General features: G+C 34.7%; 1 protein-coding gene across 1 annotated transcript; it reads left to right on the top strand.

Moving 5' to 3' along the window:
- Positions 1 to 20,498: 20,498 nt before the first annotated feature.
- Positions 20,499 to 22,324, top strand: LOC119641505. Its single transcript, XM_038040225.1, has one exon. It carries the CDS (start codon positions 21,226 to 21,228, stop codon positions 21,985 to 21,987), a length of 762 nt encoding a protein of 253 aa, XP_037896153.1. The 5' UTR covers positions 20,499 to 21,225; the 3' UTR covers positions 21,988 to 22,324.
- The last annotated feature ends 1,224 nt before the right edge of the window (positions 22,325 to 23,548 follow it).

Here is a 23,548-nt window from a genome sequence, read left to right as displayed (position 1 = left end):
GCCATTAAGCAATTATAAGAATTAAACAACAACAAAAAAAACATTTATTGTGAATAAAGAAAAAATTTGCCTTTCTAATAAAAGAAGGAACAGTCATGTGACTGAGATGATTCTTCTTTTCATTCATCATTACTGCTTTGGTGAAGGACAAAAACATATACGTAGGTGGATGGAAGTTGCTGTTTGCAACATCGACTTAGAATCCAGCGACATGATGTCATGAGGTAACCAACATTAAATAAAAATCACCGATCTCAAGATAGTAAAATTTTATATACTACATTATTACATGTGTGATTAAATTAAAAAAAAAAAATTAAATACTAAACAGTGGAGATAATGTGTGTGCGTGAAGATACAACCTCGGACATGACTTAACGAACAAAGTGATTAACGGATAAAAGCAAAAGAGTGGCAATACTCGAGTTTCTTTTCTTATGAATATATAAATAAAAATATAGTTTTATTTTTTTTGTCCACCTCAGCTGAGCTACTCGGTGGAATAATAAAATCAGTCCCAGCTCTGAAGGTCGTTACGAAAAAGTGGCACCCAACGAAGAAGCAAATACTAAGAATTATTACATTCTTTTCAAATTAAATTTTTTTTTATTTAAACATACGTACGTTAAATATATATATATTAATTAAATTAAATTATATATATTAAATAAATAGATATAATGACATATTTTATTTATTTGATTATCTAAACTTAAGAAAATGAAATAATAAAAATCAAAAAAAAAAAGATATGATGAAGCGTAATTAAATAGTTTAAATCACAAGAACAAAGTAGAATGTTAGGGGTCTTCGAACTCAACTTCGACAAGAGATTTTTACTCTTTATAGAGCTGGCAGGACAAATTTTATTCATGTTACAAGTAGTAACTGTGAGTTACATAAAAACAGTGGTAATGACATATAACGATCAATACAAGATTTTCATAAGAGGACGCAATAGTCCAATCAAGAAAGAACCTACCAGCCAAATTATAGGAACTTCACATAGTTAAATACAACAAAGAAGAAAAAAGTAAATAAGAACCACTAAATATGATTGGATAATAACAATGTCAGCAAAATTGCTTACCATTTAATATGCATTGAAACGTAAGTACCGCAATGTGTTAACGGTCCGGCAAAGTTTACAACAACATGTGAAACACACACGCTGCATTTACTTAACAAAAAAAAAAGAAGAAAAATAAAGAGATAATAACGGACGAAAGAGCACGCAAAGAAACTTAAACATTGAGTGTTAAAGAGTCGAATCGCGAAAATCGCAAAGAAGAAAATGTTTTTTTTGACTAATCAGTGTTGAAAATGTAAAAAGCGAAGTAGTTTATTTTGATTTAGTTTTTCTAAAAAAAAAACAAAAAAAAACCGGTACTGAATTTCTGTAAAGGAAACACTAGACAAAAAAGGAAAAAAACTTATAGATGAATAAAGTGAGCAGCTTGTCCAACAACTTGGAAAACAACTATCCGTCTAGAGTCCAGCCCTAATAGAGCTCTCAGAAAAGGATAATAATATTCAAGAAGGAAGGACGATACCCCTGGCAATACGATAGGGGAACACCACGGGCCCCAACACCATCAATCGTAAGTAACTTTTAATCTCGCCTATCCCGTGAAAAGCATAATTGCAGTAGTGTTAAGTTATTTGCAAATAAAACCAAATGTGCATAGCAAGAAGGAATTTTTTCAAGTAGAGTATATTCGATCATAGCTTTTTTATTCAAAGTCATTTCTCTCAAGATAAATAAAAAAAAAAAAATATTATATGATAAATATATGACATAATTGAAATTAATTTATTTTCATTCCAAAATTTCCTTTTTTTTTGCAACCACCGGTTTGAAAAAAGATGTTCAACTAGTGCCGCGTGAAATTGTTTCTTTTAAAATCCTTAGATAGGCATGGTATTGACGATATCGGTGGGGATTCCACCGACTGGTGAGGTGATAAAAACAAGACTTCCGACAGAACGAACGGGATACGCAGGCACTTATATGAAGAATCAATAAATTGTTAAAGAAGCGGACATAATAATACACATGATTAGTTTACATGAAATAGAAGGCCTTTTGAACCCCATGGCACATAATGTTATTTCAATAAAAATGAAGAATAAGCATTTATTCGAATCGATTATAAGGAAGGTCAAATAGTAAAATAATTTTTGGAATTAAAATACTTTAGATGTTCATAATAGTCAAATTAAAAGTTATTGCACCGAATATTGATAATAATGAATTCAGGAGAATTCAAATCTAAAAGGGAGAGCACTTATATGTACAGATACAACATGAATCATCGACAAAATCAATGAGTTCATTAACCCATTAAAGAAGGTCATTTAAAATTAATTTATCAATGTCAGCTAAAAAGATAAAATTAAAGTGCTGCAATAAAAATATGCATACAGAAGGAATACTATTAAATTTGTAAATGCTGACTACGTAATTAACAAATAAATTAGCTAGTAAGGGAAGTAAATGATAATATTTTTTAGTTTAAGTATATAGTTTTATTCAATTTTATTTCCTTTAATTTAAATATAAACTTTCATTCAATTTTGTATCTTTTTATTTGCACATTCATATGCACTCATTGGTATAACTATGTTCGATTGTTCATGCACTTGCATTTGCATAATTGCGTTTCTGTGTTTGTCTGTTTCATATAACTGATCACAGACAATAATATCGTTTGTTGCGTAATCCAGACCTTGAAGTGTGTCGTCGATTGTTTACATTAATTTGCTTATATTACATTTTGTGGCACACTTCAAGCTGTTCACATTGCTGGAAGTAAATGAACGCAAAAAATGCAAGTGCATCATTTTCATGATTCCATTTATGGCAAAATAATTCTAAGTTAGTTTATAAGAATTATTATTTATAAGTCATATTTTTTAGCAATAAAATTCGTCTTGTAGCTACAGAGATCGCTACCTTTCTTTTTATGGTATCTTCCAGTTCAGGTGGTGGAAGAACCAAATACAATAAGTTGGTACAACCGGGCGCATCCTCTGGTTGAATCATGCCAACCAAGTAGGCGTTGACCATTTTGCTGTTTAAATAGACCGCACACAGTCTATTCCCATTTGTTTATTAGTGTTCACATCGGACACGCCAATAAATACATGTTGAAACAAAACATTCTAACTCAACATTTGGTGACCTACACGTCACAGCGGTGATTGGCACGTCTCATCATTTGTTGTTTGGTGTCAGACGCGCTAACAAACACATTCAAGGAAAAGCATAATCTCAACAAATGTTAATAGTCAGTCTGTAAGAATTCTTGATTGAATTAATTTTTAATAACCTTTTTTTTATTTAATTTTTCTCTAAATTTTCTTAAAACATAATTGAAAGTCACTTAATAAACACTCGCTCTGACGCGCTTCAAGAGAACAAAGCATTCTTTTTCTGTCATAACATTTCAGACTATACTGTATGCAATCTAAACTCGTAACACATTTTTTTTCCTTAACACATTTGGGAAGATTAGCAGACAAGAGAAAATTTCGTGTTTGTAACATGTGGTTGTATAATGTAAGAGTGGCTACATATACAAACGTGTATGCATCCCACGACCGTTTGTTAATTTCACTCGTTGAGAGGAGTTTGGTGCTGATGGAGGAAAACTTTATGAGAAAAAAAAAGAAGATGGTGGGCTTGACGAAATGGGTTCGGACATTTCAATTTTCTTGAGGAGTAAAAAAATTACTGTAAGTACTTAAAAATTTATACTATAAATCAATGCATTGATACTGAAAGGAAGCATTTTATATTTTAAAAATATATTGTAGTGTGATCGCATATCGTTATATGCATCCACTTTGAAGAGCGACAGAATTATGCAAATTCAGCATAATTCTTTTGCAAAAAGAAAAACAAAAATGATGTCACACTTCAACTGGGTGAGTATTGCATTACAAAATGCAATACGATGCTAGGCGCCCCAATTGAAATAATTATTATTTTTGATTACGTTAGCATTATAATACCTGCAGAATCAATTATAAATAGCTCTACCAGAAATAAAGTCAATTGTTTTAACATAATTCTTTATAAACGCATGGATCCGCTGCATTAACAAAAGGCGTTCCATCCGCCTAAATTTTATAGGGACCGTCTCATGCCACACCAATTGGCATTATTAAGAGACGGATTGACTTGGCGCATTGAAGCCGAGCAGCTAGGGCAAAACATCATCAAACACTTGGTCAAGCCTAGAGAAAATTGTTAACGAATATAAGGACCGTAACGATATATTTTTTTATTACAATATAGAAAAATTAGTAGTACAATGAAGATAAAAAGAAACACGATTTAATATATCTGAGAAAATAAATAACAAGCAAATGAAATAAGAAAGTAGGAAAGTAGTCCTCAGACCCATCATCGGGACCTATCAAGGACATTATGGGCCGTAGGAGACCGTAGGGTGCGGTGGGTGAACAATGGCCCCGTTCATCTATTCGTATAAGAGTAAAGTAAGTGCATTTATCTTAGATGTAATCGTCTGTGGAGTATCCATGAGACATAATTTAAAATCTCCCGAAGAGTAGACGTAGAAATAATAAAGTCCGCAGACAATAACCTGGACAGATTTAAAGGTCTTTACAGACATCAACTGTGTCACACAAAAGTTAGACATAGGGTGTTACATTGGCAAATTAGGATTTCCAGACATAAATGTTAAATGTTCTGTGGCGAAAACAACTTTCGGAAGGAGATTTGACGTTGTATGGTCACTAATTAGGCATGGTGTGCCATCTGTTAATACGCATTGAAACAACGCTGTTACTTGTGGGGATTGCCTCTGCCCCAGGCAAGAAAAATGAACGAAAAAGGTCCGGACACAGAGATGGTTACAGGTAGCCTGGTAAAAGGACAGACAGGAAAAGAAGAAAAGAGAGAAATAGCTACTTCCAGAAGAGACATATGAAAGTTTGTTTTAGTCGCGTGGTGAAATAGCTTGTGTGAGAAGAAAAATACAGGCAATAAATAATTATACGAATAATAGTTAACTAATTTCTAACAAACTGATTAAGAATGGCGATGCTTCGTATATTCAACGGTTAGATTGGCAAAGTATTAATGACAAAATATTGGGCGTACCACTACATTCATAAGGTGCGGCGAATTGAAGAGAAAGTATATTTTATGTGTGAGGGCCAATGTTGGGTCTTGTTCTGGTACCACATTATGGAGAGGAGGTTAAGTACGCTAAAGTATGACTCTGACGGAATCATACCAATAGAGGTTTGTGCAGAAGCATGGTCCTCGTTGCAGCTGCGTAAACCAGATGAGTAACGTATGGGAGAGAAAAATTTGTTCTTAAAGTAATATACAGATTTAATTTGAAACTCACTTATGGGATAGTTCTATATATAGGTCACAGATATTCCTATTACGCAATTAATATTTTTAAATATTTTTCAGATTATTTGAGAGAAAGTTTCTGTACTTTATGTAACATAATACTTATTATCAAACTAACGTCCATAATTTGATCTTTGAAAGATATTCCTGTGTAACTTATTTTCAGAATAAAATTAAACTTATTCGTTTTCTTAATGTTGGCTGTTGAAATACGTTTAACTTTATCATCAATTAGCTTGCATTTCTTACTTCAATACTTTGTTTTCGTTGGATCGCCTCAATTATGATATACGCAGAAATGCAAAAAAAATTTGAAGTAAATCAATGTCTGGAAGTTTTCAATGAGAACTTCGCACTGGTTTCATTTCTATCCTCTTTTTCCTTTTTTTTTTTTCACCCTCGTTTGGACATATTTTGATCTGATTATCTCCCATGAAAACTCAAATCCAATTAGTTATTTTATTACATTATTCTTCTTTAGAGAAATATCATGAAAACTCCACTCAACTTAATCACATTATTAAATTACTCTTCCTTAGAGAAATGTCTATAGAAATTGAATAAAATTTCTTCGCGGATTTACATTGTGCGATCACAACCAATTCAATTCTCGGCTCAAACTCAACTGACCTATATTATTCGCATGATTTTTCTCTTTTCCTTTTTTTCTTTTTTTTTCCTCTTCTTTATGTTGCAAAAAAAAGGAAATGTATCGCAGAATCATGCTATTTTGCATAACGGGATGCGGTTACTGCAATCTTTTCGGCTGACACGGACCGACCGACAGCCTACCCTGAGTTTGTTCGCGGACGCGAAGGGCTCTTATGTGAACTCTCTGAGAAGCGTTCTTATTAATGAAATAAAGCAAGTAAATCCAAAAGTAGTAAATACAATTAACTGTGAAACGTCCGCACACAAAGTTCAGGGAGGGTGTCTGTCAATCTGCTTTTGCCACGGGTGCCATAATAACGGCATGCCGTTATAGGACATCGCATGATTTTACCGTTTCTCTGCATAATAGCGGCTAGCCGTTAGGTATGCAAGAGAGAAGAGAGAGAGAAAAATCATGCGAAGAAATTCAGTGGTGGTTTTTTTCGTTTTTCTGATCGTTTGAGGAGTCGAGCATACACCACGGAAGTGAACGGTCGCAGAAAAAATAAGCATAAGCATAAATATATAGATTTTTAAAACTTATAAGCAGAGTAAAAGGTCCCAAGGAAAAAGAGCATTTATTATAATATTCTCTCTAAAAATGGTGTAAGGAAGCGTTTTGCTTCCTTACTGATAACAAGTCCCTCCGCGCAAATGCCTACCATAGATCCCAAGTAGTCAGTCTGGTATGTCCCTCAGACGCCTTTCGCTATGATCATCCTTCTCTTGCACCAACCGTTCAATTCAATGTATATATGGTAGAACACATAGATAACACATATAAAAAAAAATGTATAAATGTATATATGGTAGAACACTTATAAACAAAATGGATAACACATATAAATAAAATGTATATATAGTAGAACACATATAAAAACAATGTTCAAATGTATATACGGTAGAACACATATAAAAATGTATTCAAATGTACAAACCCAAATATAGGAAAATGTATATGCTTAGTTGAAATGTACATATTTTATTGTTACTCGTAGTTTGTTTAGTTATAGCTGCTTTATTTTAAATATATACTTTCATTTGACATTTTTTTTGCTTTGCACATTCAAGTTTGGTTGAATGTGCACTTATTCACACAATATTGTCCTGCCAACCAACTAGATCTCTATTGTTGTTAAAAAAAAACAGCGAAATTTTCAATTGTTACTCGTTTCTAAAACGTTCTATTTGTTTGTTAGTGTCCACGTCGGACACGCTAATAAATCAAATAAAAAAAAAAGGGGTCAAACCCTTTGATTTTACAGTACACATAGCATAGAAATATCAAAACCTAAGTAAACATATTGTAAGCACATACCTAACGGTCATCGAATCATACGGTTTGGTACCTTGGGTAGCATCCTTTAGCAATATCAAGAGAACAGACAGAGTGATAGCAAACAAGCACAGCGATAGGAAAAAAAGAAACAAGATAGCACATGAAGACATCCAGGCTAACAAACATACGATTTGGTACCTGAGTCGGCACTCACAACAATATCATAAGTGTTGTAGTATTAACGTCAAGATATACATAAGGGAAGCCTTTTTATACAAGTAAGAGAGGCATTGGTAGCTGTGAACGAACATGTTCGATCAAAACTAAGATAGCATACGTAGCTTTAGATGTATAAGAATATCGTCGCCATTTTGTTTCATCTCCGTACCACTGCCAAAGAAGTATTTAGGATGGCAATGCTTTTCAATTCTGCTATTTTTTTTTAATAACTATGAGTTTTCACATGTACAATGAAAGAAGATAACGGTTTCTGCAAATTAGCAGAAATTTTGCAGGCGCAAACGCGCATTTATTTCATTTATTCGATCATTTCAATTTTGACCGCGTGTAAAGTAAGATCGCCACATAAAAATCAATTCAATTTAAAATATTAAATATTGTAGAAAAATTTAAAGAAAATTAAAGAAAAATGGCATCAGCGAATAATAATAATCAGGTAAAAAGTGAAAAAGTTTTGTTTTTAAATATTTTACATTATGATCATTATTAAAGTCTTAGGAATGTACTTAACGGAAGACGTGAAAAACGTTATGACGAGAGAGAAACGATCCTAAGTTAGAACAAAGATTAGATTAGTGAGATTATATTATTACTAGATCAGTAATAAAGAGCTTTTCAAAGAGTTTCCATGAATTTCTTTAAATACCATACACATTCGCCATGCTGGGCGTGGTAAATTGTCTTTTTTGATTTGATTCTGGCCGTTATACGTACTGTGTTGCTGCATGATTACTTTTCCTTAAAAACTGTTGACGTTTCATTTTGAAATGCTCCGTGTGTTGGGTTGGTCTTGCAACAAGCAGTCGACTGCTATTTTCGTTTTAGCGCTTATGCACATGGATCCTAACCTAACCTAACCTAAAATTTTATATTTTTGGTTATGCACACCACTCTTGTATGTCTTAAGACTTTACTTACATCAATCAATCGATGCGGACACCTCTTACGTGGGATCCCACAAGAGCAAACATTCTTTCATGATCATGCAATATTTGATATATGCTATGTTTGGCTCACTCTCACAGTGTGCCGATCTTGCATCAATGCTTTTTTTCACAGCAACTGGTTTAGACGACCTTTACAGCTATGGCCAATGAGCATTTCTAGAGAAATTTCGACGGATGTTGACAATTGTATTGACACATACCACATTCAAAACGTAAAAACCACAATTCAGCTCAGCCAACATCAAAGTTCTGCTAAATCCTTTAAGTACTTGCTATTCGCAAAGTAGCGAAGATTTACGTTATTTTATATCGAGTATTGTAGCTTACGCTAGACCCATCTTTTATAATACCGATCTAAGCCTGACTGTTCAGTCTGTACAGTAGTAATCGGGAACGAATAAGAAGTATTAAAACGTTAAGATCGGATCACCAAGCTGGTTTTTTCCTCCTACGTCTCTTAAAATTTGCTTGAATATTATAATCTCCCCGTAAATAAGTATATAGAAACTAAGAACAAACCCGAAGGTCCAAGTAAATTTTATTTTATAAATATTCTTGGAAAGAGTCCTGGATTGGCTGAGTATACCCTGCCCAAGAAGACTCGTTACAATGGAAATGTGTATATAAAGTCATTTGAAGTTTAATTATTTAAGTAAATGATTTTATAAATCAAATTTTGAAAATCTTCAAGGAAACGGGATTCTTCAAACAAAGGAGTAATTGATGTAAAATTATTCACAAAAAAGAAAAACGAACTGAAGAAAAAAGCAAGAAAGAAAAAAAAGCTACATTTTTACTTTCATGATTTAACTAATTTTAAAATTTTTTAATTCAAACATTGTGGACATCATTGCTGAAAAATAGTCGATCATGATTACGACCTTCATAGCTAGCGGCACAGTTTTTGTCATAATTAACAATTTATAACAGCAAGGAATAAGAAAAAGAAAAGCTGTTGAGGTTTTTTTTGTGGATATGCCAAATCGGGTAATCTTGGTAGACGTGGAAAATTTTGTTTGAAAAAAAAAAAATTGGAGTGCTCATTTGCCTTCGTAGAAAAGCAAAATCAAGTAATTAAGCAAAAAATACAATTAAACAAAGCCAAACTATCTACATGTAAAACTGCACATTGATTGGAGTGTTAATTTGAAATAAAAATAAAAAAAGGAGAAAAAAAAAACAATTGCCGAAGTAAAACAAAGGAAGACCTTTTTTTCTTGGCCAGATATTAAGGTTGTGATCCAATTATCGTGAAAGGGAAACATGGAAATACAATTATTGAACTGCGGCTGAGCAAATTCGTTGCTACCTATTATCTTTATTACTTGCTTAGAAGCGACGACCATATTGCAGGTGTTGAGCACACATCTGTTTTCTAAAGCCCCAGCAACTGGAGCAACCATTGTATGTCTCCCCCGAAGAAGTCACATCTGTTTTGGAAACTGCCGCTCTCACCAGTCAGGTATTGATGTACGTCGATCAATTGCCAGCAATGGTGAGTAACCAGTATATTTAACATTCCTTGGCCAATGAATGTAGAGTAACAATGAGTGATTAAGTAGAATACACCGCTGCTGTAGCGAGGGAATGGTCAGGTGTAGTCGCGAGTGGATGTAGGGGGACTGGGAACAGTGACGGACGCATTAAAACCGGACCAACTTACTGTGCGGACAACAGACCTCATAAATGGACCGTTTTTCCAGGATTAAATATTTTTTTATTTTGCATTTCCATTAACCGCTCTACCGAAAGCTGAGCTGGGCCTCGTGTCAACTGCTACTGACCAAAGTTAGCTGGTGTCCAACACGAACTGGTTAAACGTTTTCCTGCAACCAAGTTTTGGCAGTGGACTTTTGATAAAAATAAACAAAGGGAGAAGGGGAAAACACAACCGTGCTCACAGGCCAGCCCAGGAAAATGTAGACCATATCCTAGACGACTATTACTTCCCAGAATTCAACAAGACGGACGGACGAAGTGGTTGTAAAGTGTAAGAACTGTTCGAATTCTAAGTACAGTTCATGTAATTTATGCTTAGTTTTAACCGCATGTTGTAAATAAAAATGCATTTAAAATCAAATTAATTTGGAAAACAATAAAAAAAGTTAGAACACAAATTATTTATCAATAGAAATTAAATATATTCTTCATTGATAAATTACAAAAAAAAAAGAAAAAAATGACAAACTAACCATTCTCCATGCGAACGACGGCCAGACGGCACGTAAGTTTGTGCATGTGAGCATAGGAAAGTGACTGTCGGTATTGACCAACGGACCAAGGAATGACACTAACGGACAATGAGACTCACGGACAGATTCAGTTATTCTCGAATAAAAAATTGTTTTGTTGATTTGAAACATATGTGTTATGGAAGAAGCAAAGGAGGGAAAGAGAAGAGCAAAAAAAGAGAAAAAGTGTGCGTGTAGTTGAGCTGGTCGGGCAGCGATAAACTTTAGCCCAGGTTCTACTTACAGCAGCTACAAAACACTAAATAACTATCTGTCTCTCTTTGTAATGTAGATACAATTTTCTAAAAAAAAAAAGCTAAAAATCCAATTTATATTTAAAACATCTATGTCAGCCTAAGTATTGGTAATACCTTCGTCATCACAATAATCAATTTTCGGAAATTATTTTGTTGATTTTTAGAGACTGCACGTTGGTTTCATTCCTTTATGCTCTAAAATACGTAACATTGGCATTTTCGAATGATTTTATTTTCTAATTCCTGTTATTCTTTTAGTTATAAGAAGTATACATAAACCGCAAACTGAAAATAAAGATTCATGCATTAATGCAACTATTATAGCACAAGAATAGTTCATTCTTTCTTTTCAATCGAAAATTTTTTGTTATTATTCCGTTGCGATACTTGCAATTAACCTTACGGTTCCCTAATCCTTACCTTTGATGGAGCAGGTATTAGTAACATAATAAAGACAAACTCTTTTGGATTATTCAATCATTAAATGGCAAGTAGAAAAATATGTTCCGGTGCTGATAACCCAAAGTACTTCACCACCAGGGTGCATCAAATGCGTATCCCTGGCCACAAACCTATACAAGAATATAGTAGAAGACGTCAAAGGAAAACTGCTAACACGTCCCAAGCAGTTATAAATAAAAAGAAGAAACGAGGAGGAAAACCCCAACACGACAAAAAGTTTAGGCAAATCCATACACTCATAACCATTACCCAAGGATCCCAGAAACTAAATTTTGAAGCTGAATTAAAGAAACTTAAACAAAACAAACAATAGGCAACAAGAAAACCAAAGAAGAGATTATCGTAAACAACAACACCTATAACCAATTCACCATACTCACCTTAAGTGAAGACATACTTTTACTATTTATATTATCAGTATCCATTGCTTCTATAAATCATATGTTAAGAAGAAAATTGCTAGCGCAATTTCAAATAATCCAATAACAAACGTATAAATAAACAATTTTCGTTACTGTACTCCTCACCTTTATGTTTATAATTATTCAAATGGAACAATTATTTGCTGGAATAAATACACTTTATTCGAACTACAAAACGAAAGGATCCATCCTTCAAAAGAGCTCCTTGCAAAACAAATATTCCGATCTTATAAAATATCCGAACACTAATGATACAGATATTATGGAATACAGCCAAAATTCCCGAAAAATGTACCGTACACTACACCCTTATTTAAGACATGAACTAGCAAATCCAGATAAAATAGCAGACTTCAATATAAACCTTGTTACAAAAGTGATACCAGAATTTAAAGAAAATCATTTTTAGGTGTTAGAGAAACTGTTCTTAACACTCTCAAAGAAGAACAAATAAGCAGTTTAATCAACTTTATATATCTAGTTAAACTTTCCACTAATGTCTGCATTGCTATTACTACCTCACGAACACCTACAACCTTCGAACAACTAAAAACACTCACAAGCAATTTCGGAGACAAAAACCCCTTTCACAAATACAGAGAGAAGCATATACATTACATCATTTATCAAAATTTTAAAGGTCTAAACTCAAAGATGTGCAATTCTATCTTAGCATTTACTAAAACTTGATTAAAGCCTGAAACGCGTTGCTATTAGTTTTTTCCTGCTAGTATAAACTTGTTCAGTTGCTTTTACGTATAACACAATTACACGATATAGATAAATATAGGCGACATTTTCTCGTTCGGGCACGTCAAAGTTTCCTATATCCATTTTTTATTACACGTCAAAAAATTGTCCAAAATAGTTCTTATAAATAAAATTTGAATTTGTGCAGCTTGTTTGAGAGGTACTTTTATAGATTTATGAGGCGTCCACAAAAATATTTAACGTTTTTTAATTTGAAAGGAAGGAGCTCTGTTAAGGGATGTAGCAGATGTCTTTGCTAGTTAAATTCGAATTTATTCCCGCACCCTTTTCACAAGTAAACAGTTTGATGCTAGTTTGGGGGAAAACAATTTAAAAACCCTAAATGTTGCCGTTAATATTGCTACGGAATTCCGAATTCTAGTTCCATTCCAATTGATTGATTTTCCCAGACAACAAATTAATAAAAAGATGGAAAAACCAAATGCGTATTCGTGGTGCATCATGTAGCTGCAGGCAATCGAAAAAGAAAATTTGTGTTGAAAAGCCGAGAGTGTTGCCGAAGTAAATTGTAAACAAATTGTAAATAATCCTACCCATAAAGAAATTGATCATCAAGAAAACCATATTTCCTAAGAATACGAACAACGAAACGCGTACAATAAATAATAATACTGTGAAGTTTCTTTCTTATTGTCCATATCATTATAATGAAATGAATGAATAATATAAACATTATCAGTAGTAACGACGCTGGCACTTGATAAGATGTTAGATACTTATCAAAACATAACATATATATCGGAATGAAGAAGTTCAAAAATATTAAATTAAGACTACTATAGAAAGGCCAACATATACAAAAGTTTATCGTGGTCCGCACATACATGAACAAGAAATATATGGGCAAGTCGATGAAATGTTAGAAAATGGAATAGGAGTGCAAACAACTCTCCCTATTAGAACTCCTTACAGAATATTCCTAAGAAGATTAATGGCCTGAGAGTACTGAATATTAACTGAATAGCGTAGCCCAAATAAAATGGCAATAGATGTTAAATTTCCACTTCCTAATATCGAGAGTATCTTGAAGAGATTGGCTCTTGTTTAATATTTTACCACACTTTGAATTTGGGCTAATCCTGTAACATTTCAAAGGTTAATACACATTGCGTTAAAAGATTTGATAAATAAAATATGCGTTCTATACTTAGACGATTTATTACAAATATTCTCGTAGTTTCCAAGAACTTAATAACATGAATTAAGTTTTGCAAAAATTAAAAGCAGCAAATTTAAAACTACCAATAAATTAATGTAAATTCTTTGCATATGAAAGAATCTCTTATTTAGGACTCTAGTGTAAGTGCTTTCTTGCACTACCCCTGGAGCATATATGTATATTAATAGTTATAAACTTGAAATATTGGCGAAAAGCACCTCTCTGCCCATGTAGCTGTCTGTTTGTTTTTATCGTCTGGAAATTTTATTTATCATCTGCATTTAACCGAGTTTAATACGTACATAGCTGACGGCACTACTTTAAATCGATGCATTATTATTATAATGTTATCAAATGCCGGTCTTTAAATTTGGTGACGACGATTTCTTCAGTTGTTGCTTACTGGCGATGAGAAATATTTATGCTGGGTTTCAGATTAAAATCTCTTATTTTATGAAGTCTAGATAAAATTTTTTGTCTATCGTGGACCTAGTTTTACTACGCAAGGAAAATTAAAAGCAAACAGCGGGCTTCCGTAGTAGACTTAATAGCGATAAATTAATATGTTTACAAATCCAAATGCAGACACATCATAATTATTTAATAATACACCCAATTCTACAACAAAATCATCAGAAGAAGGTGCGCAAAATCATTTTAATATATTGGACGTAGTTGTGAATGTATTCAAAGTACATATAACACTGATGGACTGTAAAAGAAGGATAAATCCAATAAATAAAACACTTAACTGGCGCCAGAGCAGATGTTCCAGTGAAGGAAGGATCGAGATACTACAGACTAAGGTAGTAAAGGAGGCTTCATAACAAAACGATAATCGACTGGAATCATATAATAAAAAACAAGATATAAAAAAAAAAAACAATTAAATTGAAATTATTCCAAAAGGAATATTAAGTGAAGATAATTATAAAATCTCTTTTAATAAAAAAATAAAAAAGGAACTCTCTAAAACTAAATGAAAGAAATAATAAATTTATAAAAAAAAATCTAATAGTTAAATAAAAGTTCCAATAAGTAAAAGAAACTCAATAGAAAAAAAAATCAAGTCATTGAAGAAAATAAAAGCTCCAATGAACTTTCTTAAGAATGAGCCTTGTTAACAAAGAAACCCATCGTAAGTTCCGGTTGACTTCAAGCACAGGAAGCAAGGTCCCAAAGTAGGAGTTACCAAAAGGGACAATCCGACAAGCAATCAGGCCGAAGAAGCAAACGAAAGCAGCGCAGCAACAGGAAACAAAAGGAGCAAATGCAATTAAATCTCAACAAAATCCAAGCAATTGCGGACTTTCCGTCACATAAAACACTCAAAGATTTACGATCATTTCTTGGAATGGCAGGCTACAACAGGAGGTTCCTTAAGGACTTTGCTAAGTTTGCCAAGCCTCTGATAAGCCTTTTAAGATTGGAGCATGAATGTCGGTCCAAACAAGCCTCTAAAAACAAGTTATTAAGGTTAGGGAAAAAATCTATTACGACGCCTATTGCCTGGGATTTTCCCATAAGGAAAAGGTAATTAAATAATTACGAAAATATCATTGGATTTCATAGGATCCGCCTGGAAATGGATCGCGGGTAGTCCCGGTGAGGAAGATCTTCTGACAATACAGGAAAAAATAAACAACTTATTATAAAACAAAAAACCGACAAACCGTAATCAATAAACTCTCAAAGGACATGTACAACAATATAGCTGAGATCACTAATATCATGCTACAAGAATTTGAATCTGGAAAAAATAATAAGGAAAGATTGATTTCCAATATCCAATACCAAGTAAAAATCGTTAGAGAGGAACTAGAGAATATAAATCACGCCATACATTGGGCCAAGGCTGGAATCATAAACTCGCTTATTTTATCTGAGGAGGAAATACAGTTACCAATAGGAGCAATAAATAGAGAAAAAATACCATTTGAAACAGAAAAAGAAGAGGCATTAAATCTACCCGAAATAAAAATATTTACTAAGTTTATATCAATCCTCTACATCATCAATATTCCAATAACCAGTGAACAAAACTATTCTCTTAAAAACCGTGAAAAGAAATAATAACATGGCAACTGATCTTCAATCAGAGACCATCATAAAATCAAAAGACGAGATGTTCACGATACTAAATAAATGTAAATCGTATCAAAATCTATTTGTTTGTAAAAGGCAAGATTTTTTAAATATAAAGAACTCCACCTGTATTCCAAACTTGTTAAATAGTACACAACTCATTTGCAATATTGTAAACAGCCAGCACTTTCCAATTATAGATGAAATATGTCCCGGTGAAATTTTATTAAACGGATTTTCAGGTACTCTCCAGGTAGAAACTGAACAACAATTTCTTAATGGAACTTTCTTAATAAGGTTCCATAACGTTGCAATACGTGTTAACGGAAAGACCTACACGTCTAAACAGATACCCACATACAAGACACTACCTTCCATACTTCATTTAATGCCTCAAGAAAAGGAGCACAAACGACTCGTCTCCCCGTTAAATGACATTCCGTATTTCTACTTTCGATTGAGGACAATTAGCTCTAAAGGGGGAAGAGTTAAGGACCATCTTCACAAAAAGTATAAAATGACGAACCAATCTAGTAAATGAAATAAGCAAACGTAGCATTTCATAAACAATGAATGTCATACGAATGCATCGTAAACACTTCTCACCAATCTCATATTGCCCCTACAATAAACACGTCTTAACAAACTCATATTGCACGCTACAATAAACACTTCTCACCAATCTCATATTTACAATGAACATTACTCCGTTTCGATAAAAGTGCTGACTGTCGATTATTGGATAACCCAAAAGTTTCCTATAAGGTAATTCGTTAAAACTAACTCAGTTCATTACCAATCTTCAATCGTTTCAACACCTTAAGTTCCTCAACCCAAAAATGAAATAAAATTGTCAAATAAAGTAAAACTGAAATTGTGTTTTAATTAATGATAATTTACTACAGAAGGATCAACCCAATACTAAATAAATAAAAACTTACTTAACTTATTCATGAAATGCAGACTCAGTGTATACAAGTATTACTTGGATACCATCAGCTGCAAAGACTACTACACACTGATGCCATCAGGAAATGTGGAAAGTGCAGTTTCGATGTGATGCGATTACTTGTCGCCTATGCCACAATGCCTATGTCATGAACCTAAGCTCACTCGTGTTGGGTACAATAAAATCAAAGATAACAAAGGGTTTTTTTACGCTGAAAGAAAATAGCACCGCGTTCATATTTAAAGAACATGAAGATTGCGCTGACCTCACAGCAACAACCTGCAACACATTTGGTATACTAAGAACTGTAAAATAAAGAAGAGCAGAAATAATCAAAATGTGTAGGAAAATGTGAAGGAGGAGAAATTTAAGTTATTAGGAAGAAAAATATCAAATGGAAAGTTTTAGTGTTATGATGAGAGGAACGGGTAGGCTAGATGGGTCTGTAAACGCAGTTCTAAAAGAAAGTTTTATGGTAACGTTTTTTGTTTTATACTCAATACGAATACAAATTTGCTCCCTTTGCTGTCGCCAGACTTGACGTAACTCAGAGAACGCGTCTGGGGACAATCAGCACCAAATTTGCTTAGATGATTAAATTTTGTTAGTGACTGGCACTAATGCAGTACAGCTGCGTGTTTGAGATATCAAAAGAGGTTTATTTGTTTATTTTTCCTTTTTTTGTTAATTTAACAACGGTAGTATGTCTCCTAAAGTTAAAGAAAAAGATTAATGTATTTCGCAACGGTTTTTGGGACAAATCGTTAATGTAAAATAATGAATTATATCGTCAAACCAAAACTAATTCTTCAAACTCTTAAATGCGAAAAGTCTTAGGCAGAGTTACTAGCGTGTGAAATGAAAAAGTAGATAATCAAATAAAAGAATTGTTGCAGGATAACATAATTAGACCTTCAAAGCCTTCATAGAACTCACCGGTGTGTACCGAAAAAAGTGGACTCTTCTGGTCAAAAAAAGTATAAAATGGTTGTGGACTATCGTAAATCAAATGAAATTACTGTACCCGACAAATATCCAAATATCCGGAATTAAATGAGGTATTATCTAATCTTAGCAGAAACAAATTTTTCTCCAGAAAGTGGTGGCCTTAAAAGTGGTTTTCACCAGATACCACTCATCTGATATCCAAAAACCGCCTTTTCCGTCAACAACGGTAAATAGGAGTTCTTCTGACTGGCATTTGGTTTAAAAAATGCGCCGTCAATATTTCAAAAAACTCTCGAGGATGTTCTGACAGAACACATCGGAAAGCGGTGTTACGTCTAAATCGACGTGATTATATTTAGAAAAGACGCAAATGACCACTTCAACAATTTGCAAGTCTTTTATACCCTAGAAAAAGCCAACCTGAAGGTTCAGCTCGACAGTTGGGAATTTCTAAAAGCTGAAGTCGAATTTTTAAGTTTTATAGTAGGAACAAATGGAATTAAACCCAATCTCAACAACACCCAGGTAATTGCGAGCCTACCGCCACCTAAAACTCTCAAGGGCTTAGGATCATTTCTTGGAATGACAGGCTACTATAGAACGTTCAGAGAGGACTTTGCTAAGTTTGCCAAGCCTCTGATAAGCCTTTTAAGAGTGGAGCATGAATGCCTGTCCAAACAAGCCTCTAAAAACAAATTGATAAGGTTAGGGAAAAAGGATATTGAATCCTTCAGTCACCTCAAAAACTCTCTGAGCTCGAATGAAGTCATATTGACTGAACCCAACGTCCATAAACCTTTTAAACTTACGAAAGACGCGTCCAATTTCGCTATCTTATCCCAAGATAGGAGAGCAATAATTTTCTTACCTCATATTTTGAAGAAGCCTACGCCGTCATGGCGTACGAACGAGAAAGAAACTACTATACGGATCAATATTTGCACGGATCACCAACCATTCACATAAGCAACAAAAACACAAACCAGAAAATTAAAAGATAGAAAGCAGTCCTCGAAAAGTATAACTAATAATTGGAATATCAACCCGTTAGGGAAAATATCGTATTAGACCACTAACAAGCAAGGAAATAAATTCTTTAACTGGCACCGTCCATGCCGTCGAAAGCTCAGGACAGCACTTAATTCCATCAGTAGACGTTCCTGCAAATGTGTTCCGAAATTTACTAATTATTAAACATGGCGAGTAAGACTGCTATGAACTAGAAACCGTCTTCAAGAATTTTTCAAGACACTAAATAACCCAGAAAAAACTCACCGATGAAACTTTGATGGAGACACTAAAAAAATTTCTCAACCCTTCTGTTATAAACGGTCTGTGCACCACATAACCAATTATGAGAATAATACAAAGTTTCTACCCACAGCATTTTAAAGACTATCACACACGATTCTCACAAACTATAGTAAAAGATATAGAAATCGAAGAGTAGCAGACAGAAATAATTTGTCACGAACATCGTAGAGCCCATAGAAATGGTAAAGAAAATCGCCTAGAAATTCTACAGCAATTCCCAAACATGTGAGCCAAAGACAAAAAAATAGTTAACAACTGCAAAAGATGCAAGGAAAACAAATACGATCGTCATCCTAACAACATAGAGGTTCAGCCTATACCTATTCCAAGTCATACGAGTCACACCCTACACATCGATATCTTCTCTACCTAAAGACACCTGGTACTAACCGCCATAGACAAATTTACCAAATTCGCAATAACGAAACTGATTCAATCCTGCGCTGTTGAACATATCAAGAGACCTTTACAAGACGTCTTGTTCTATTTCGGTATTCCCGAGGTGATCGGAATCGATAACGGAAAGGTCCTGCAATCTGCCTTTATTATGCCCGTGCTTTAAGACGATCTCAAAATCAAGGTATGTCGCACAACGCCATACAGGAGCGATGTGAATGGACAAATCGAACGATTTCATTCTGCCTTGTGCGAAAGAATAAAATGCCACAAATCGGGTGGACAAAAAAGAACTTTCTAAGAATTGCTGAAACGAGCTGTAAATGAATACAAGTTCATTATTTATTCCGTTACAAAAAGAACCTCTGCATGGACGTACTCCCAATATCGACCCCGAAGAATTCGAAAAATTAAGATTACAAAGTATCGAAAGACTGAAAAGAAAACAGAGACAGGACTTGAAATACCACAACAAAACAAAAACAACAATGAAACACTACTTACCAGACGACAAAATTTACATAAAACATAACAAACGACTAGGCATAAGGAACTAAACTTTGTATCTCAGGTTCTTGATTGAGATAATTAGGAAAAGGGCGGATACAATCTGGAAACTTCAAGTTAATCCACGTAATTGACTTAAACGAATGTGAAGCAAAAATCATTGAATTGGAAGAGATAGTCAACAACAATAGTGATCATTCCCTATTTCCTTATTTAAGCACGAAATGGATCAAGTCGAAAATTTATTTCGACGGCTGAAGCCTGGGAAAATAATAACGAAAATATCATTGGATTTCATAGAATCCGCCTGGAAATGGATAGCAGGTAATCTCGACCATGACGATCTTCTGAAAATACAGGACAAAATAAACAACTTATTACAAAAGAAAACTTTGCCAACTCTGTCACGCGGTATAGTCGTCTATATTTTGTTTCGGTAATTAATATTTTAATTTCTTATTGAATTTCGTGGCTATTTTGCCTTATTGCGTAAATTTATAATAAACTTTGAGAAGAAAGTGAGTGAATTCAAGGTAAAAGAAGTTGTTTAGTTTTAAGTATATACTTCTATTCAATTTCAGTTCTTAAGTTAAATATATGTACGTTCATTCAATTTTGTATCTTTCATTTACACATTCACATATCAACATGACTAAGTTCAATTGTTTATGCGCTTGCATTTACACAATCGCGTTTCTGTGTTTGTCCGTTTCATACAACTGACCACAAACAACAATATCATTTGTTACGTAATCCAGACCTTGAAGTGTGTCATCGATCGTTTACATCAATTTGCTTATATTGCATTTTTGTGGCACACTTCAAGCGGTTCATATTGCCGGAAATAAATAAACGCAAAATGCAAGTGCATCATTTTTATGACTTTATTTTTAGCAACATAATTCTTAATTAGTTTATAAGAATTGTAATTTATAAGCCATAACTTTATCAATAAATTGGTCTTTGCATTACTACATTGACCGGTATTTTTGTTTAGTGGTTTCTTCCAGTTACAAGTGCTGGAAGAACCAAATATAATAAGTTGGTACGACTTGACGCAACGTCTTGTCGAATTATATCACCCAGTTAGGCACTGAACATTCAACCAAGAAAATACATTCATAACATTTTTTGAACATTTTTCACAAATTGCAGCCCCAATGAATCACAACAATTTTATACGGTCCGCATTGACACCATAAACAAGTTATGGGGTCAAGTGGAGGACTTATACGATCAAACCTGGGAACAGGTCTCAGATCAATAAACAATGGTCTAGATCAAGATAATCATGACCAACTTCAATCAATGGTTGTTGAAGCACTAACTAAACTTCAAACAACACCCATCGAAGACACAAAATACAGGACATCCATCCCAAATTCATTGCCTCTTCCGAAGATAACTATTCCGAAATTCGATGGAGACTACAGCAAATGGAGGCAATTCTACGATCTATTTCTGCACATGATTCATCTTCAGCCAATATCCAATGTGCAAAAGATGTCGTACCTAAAGGTTAACCTCACAGGAGAAGCCGAGCGATTGATTAGCTATCTCACGACAACGGAAGAAAATTACGTCTCCGCTTGGACAACATTACAGGAGCGCTACAACAACAAGCGCATTCTTGCCTCAACATTGGTGGAGAAGATCATCAGTCATCCAGCCACCACTTCAAGTGCAACATCTATTAAAACTCTTCATGACACAACGCGAGAGTGTTTGCTAGCACTAAATAATATTGGAATCAAAACCGATGAATGGGACTCAATCTTGCTGCACATTCTGATCAAAAAACTTGACCGCAATCTTCATATCAGGTTTGAGCAATCCTTACGCCAACCAAAGGAATTGCCAAGCATTAACGATCTAATTCCAAACAATGGAGACAATAAATCAGAAGGAAAGGCCATCACTGTCACATCGCAAGACAGTCTCGTCAGTTGTGCAAGCAAACCCAGAAGATAAAAAATGCAAACACTGCAGCTTAGGGATACATCCACTACATCAATGTATCAAATTTCTGCAGCTATCTGAAACAGAGGTTGAAGTATGTTCAATCACAAAGGCTATGCTTCAACTGTTTCAAGCCCAACCACTCATCCAACAAATGTCCCTCAGGTGCTTACAGAAAGTGCAATAAAAAACACAACACATTGCTACACCTAAATTCAACTTCCAAGCCTTTCTCTGGATCAGCATCCAGACAGTCGTCAAATCCGGTGCCGAACAAAATTTAAGTTCACCCGAGTCCAACATCATCCATTAATCAACCACCTAGGGTTGAAACAAAAGCATCAAATGCAGAATTGTGGCAAGGGTTTAACGTGGGTTCCTGCCTGAAAGGCTTAACCCCACGGTGGCAAAAGCCACTTTAAGCGTACTACTCCCCCTGGCGAGTTAGACAATCCCCACAGAGTAGGGGCCTAAACAGCACCAGAGTCCAGAACGGTTTATTGTGTATGGAACAATAAACCCCACTCTGGTCAATGGTGAGGCCTAGCTGCACTCAAATTGTTCCATTTTAGCTAAGAACTCGCCAACCACAACCACCACGAGTACTCCCCGAAGGGCCGCACCCAAGCAGTCAGGACTCACAAATTGATCAACGCTTGCTTCCGCTATAAAGCTTCCACTGTGCTGTTGATCAATTACCACCATTACCCGCAGGCATCCGTGACATATGTTCAAAAGTAAAAATAGGCAAAAGGGGAAAAACCTTTCCGTCAAATCCCTTTTTTCATTTTTGCATGTATTAAATTAACTTACGAGAGGGTTTCTATTAATCGGCCAAAGGGAAGGCCGTCCGTCAATTCCTTTTTGCACTAATAGTAAAATTAATTTATTTCATTACGACTTTAAGAACAAAGTCCATCATACACCCGCAGGCATACGTGGCTTTGTGAGGCGAGCCTCCTGACACCCGTGGCTCCCAGTTTGTTTTACAAAGCCTTTGGCATACTTTGGGCGGATGTTAAAAACAACCGTAGTTGCTTCGGATTCTCCATACTTTCCTGGTTGCCAACACCAGTGAACTACTTTTCTTCGAGATATATAGGTCTCGGGTATTGCACTGACATGGCAGAGTGATCTACCATGCATTCGCTAGGTTACTACCTTCAACGTACTTAAACCCATTCAGATATTTCCTAGGTAGTAACCAGCTATTGAGTGAAGAGCTCATCTTCCAGCCAACCCCTCCACCATCTCTCAGAAACTCGTCGCCGAGTTAGCAGCCCAAAACCTTAAACTCTTCTTAGCCGGCCGAAGCCGTTGCCCGGGGGTCAGCACTGGGAGGTGATAGTTTCGGTACATCTATGCTGCAGCAAATGCAGTCGTAACGTCAGCAGCAGTAGACAACTCAGTGCCACAGAAGAATTATGTCTTACTAGCAACGGCAAGAGTAAGAATAATTGCAGCCAACGGGAATTTAGCGGAATTTCGTGCGATTTTGGACTCTGGCTCACAAGTAAATAAATAAACGCAAAATGCAAGTGCATCATTTTTATGACTTTATTTTTAGCAACAT

The sequence above is a fragment of the Glossina fuscipes genome, unplaced genomic scaffold (assembly GCF_014805625.2).
Source record: "Glossina fuscipes isolate IAEA_lab_2018 unplaced genomic scaffold, Yale_Gfus_2 150, whole genome shotgun sequence".
NCBI classification, from domain to species: Eukaryota; Metazoa; Arthropoda; class Insecta; order Diptera; family Glossinidae; genus Glossina; species Glossina fuscipes.
The sequence above is the reverse complement of the archived record's forward strand: the minus strand, read 5'-3'. Positions and strand labels throughout refer to the sequence as shown.

Bases quoted from the DNA above. Each gene is read 5' to 3' on its own strand.
- LOC119641505 (XM_038040225.1), top strand. From the start codon at position 21,226: ATGGGGTCAAGTGGAGGACTTATACGATCAAACCTGGGAACAGGTCTC.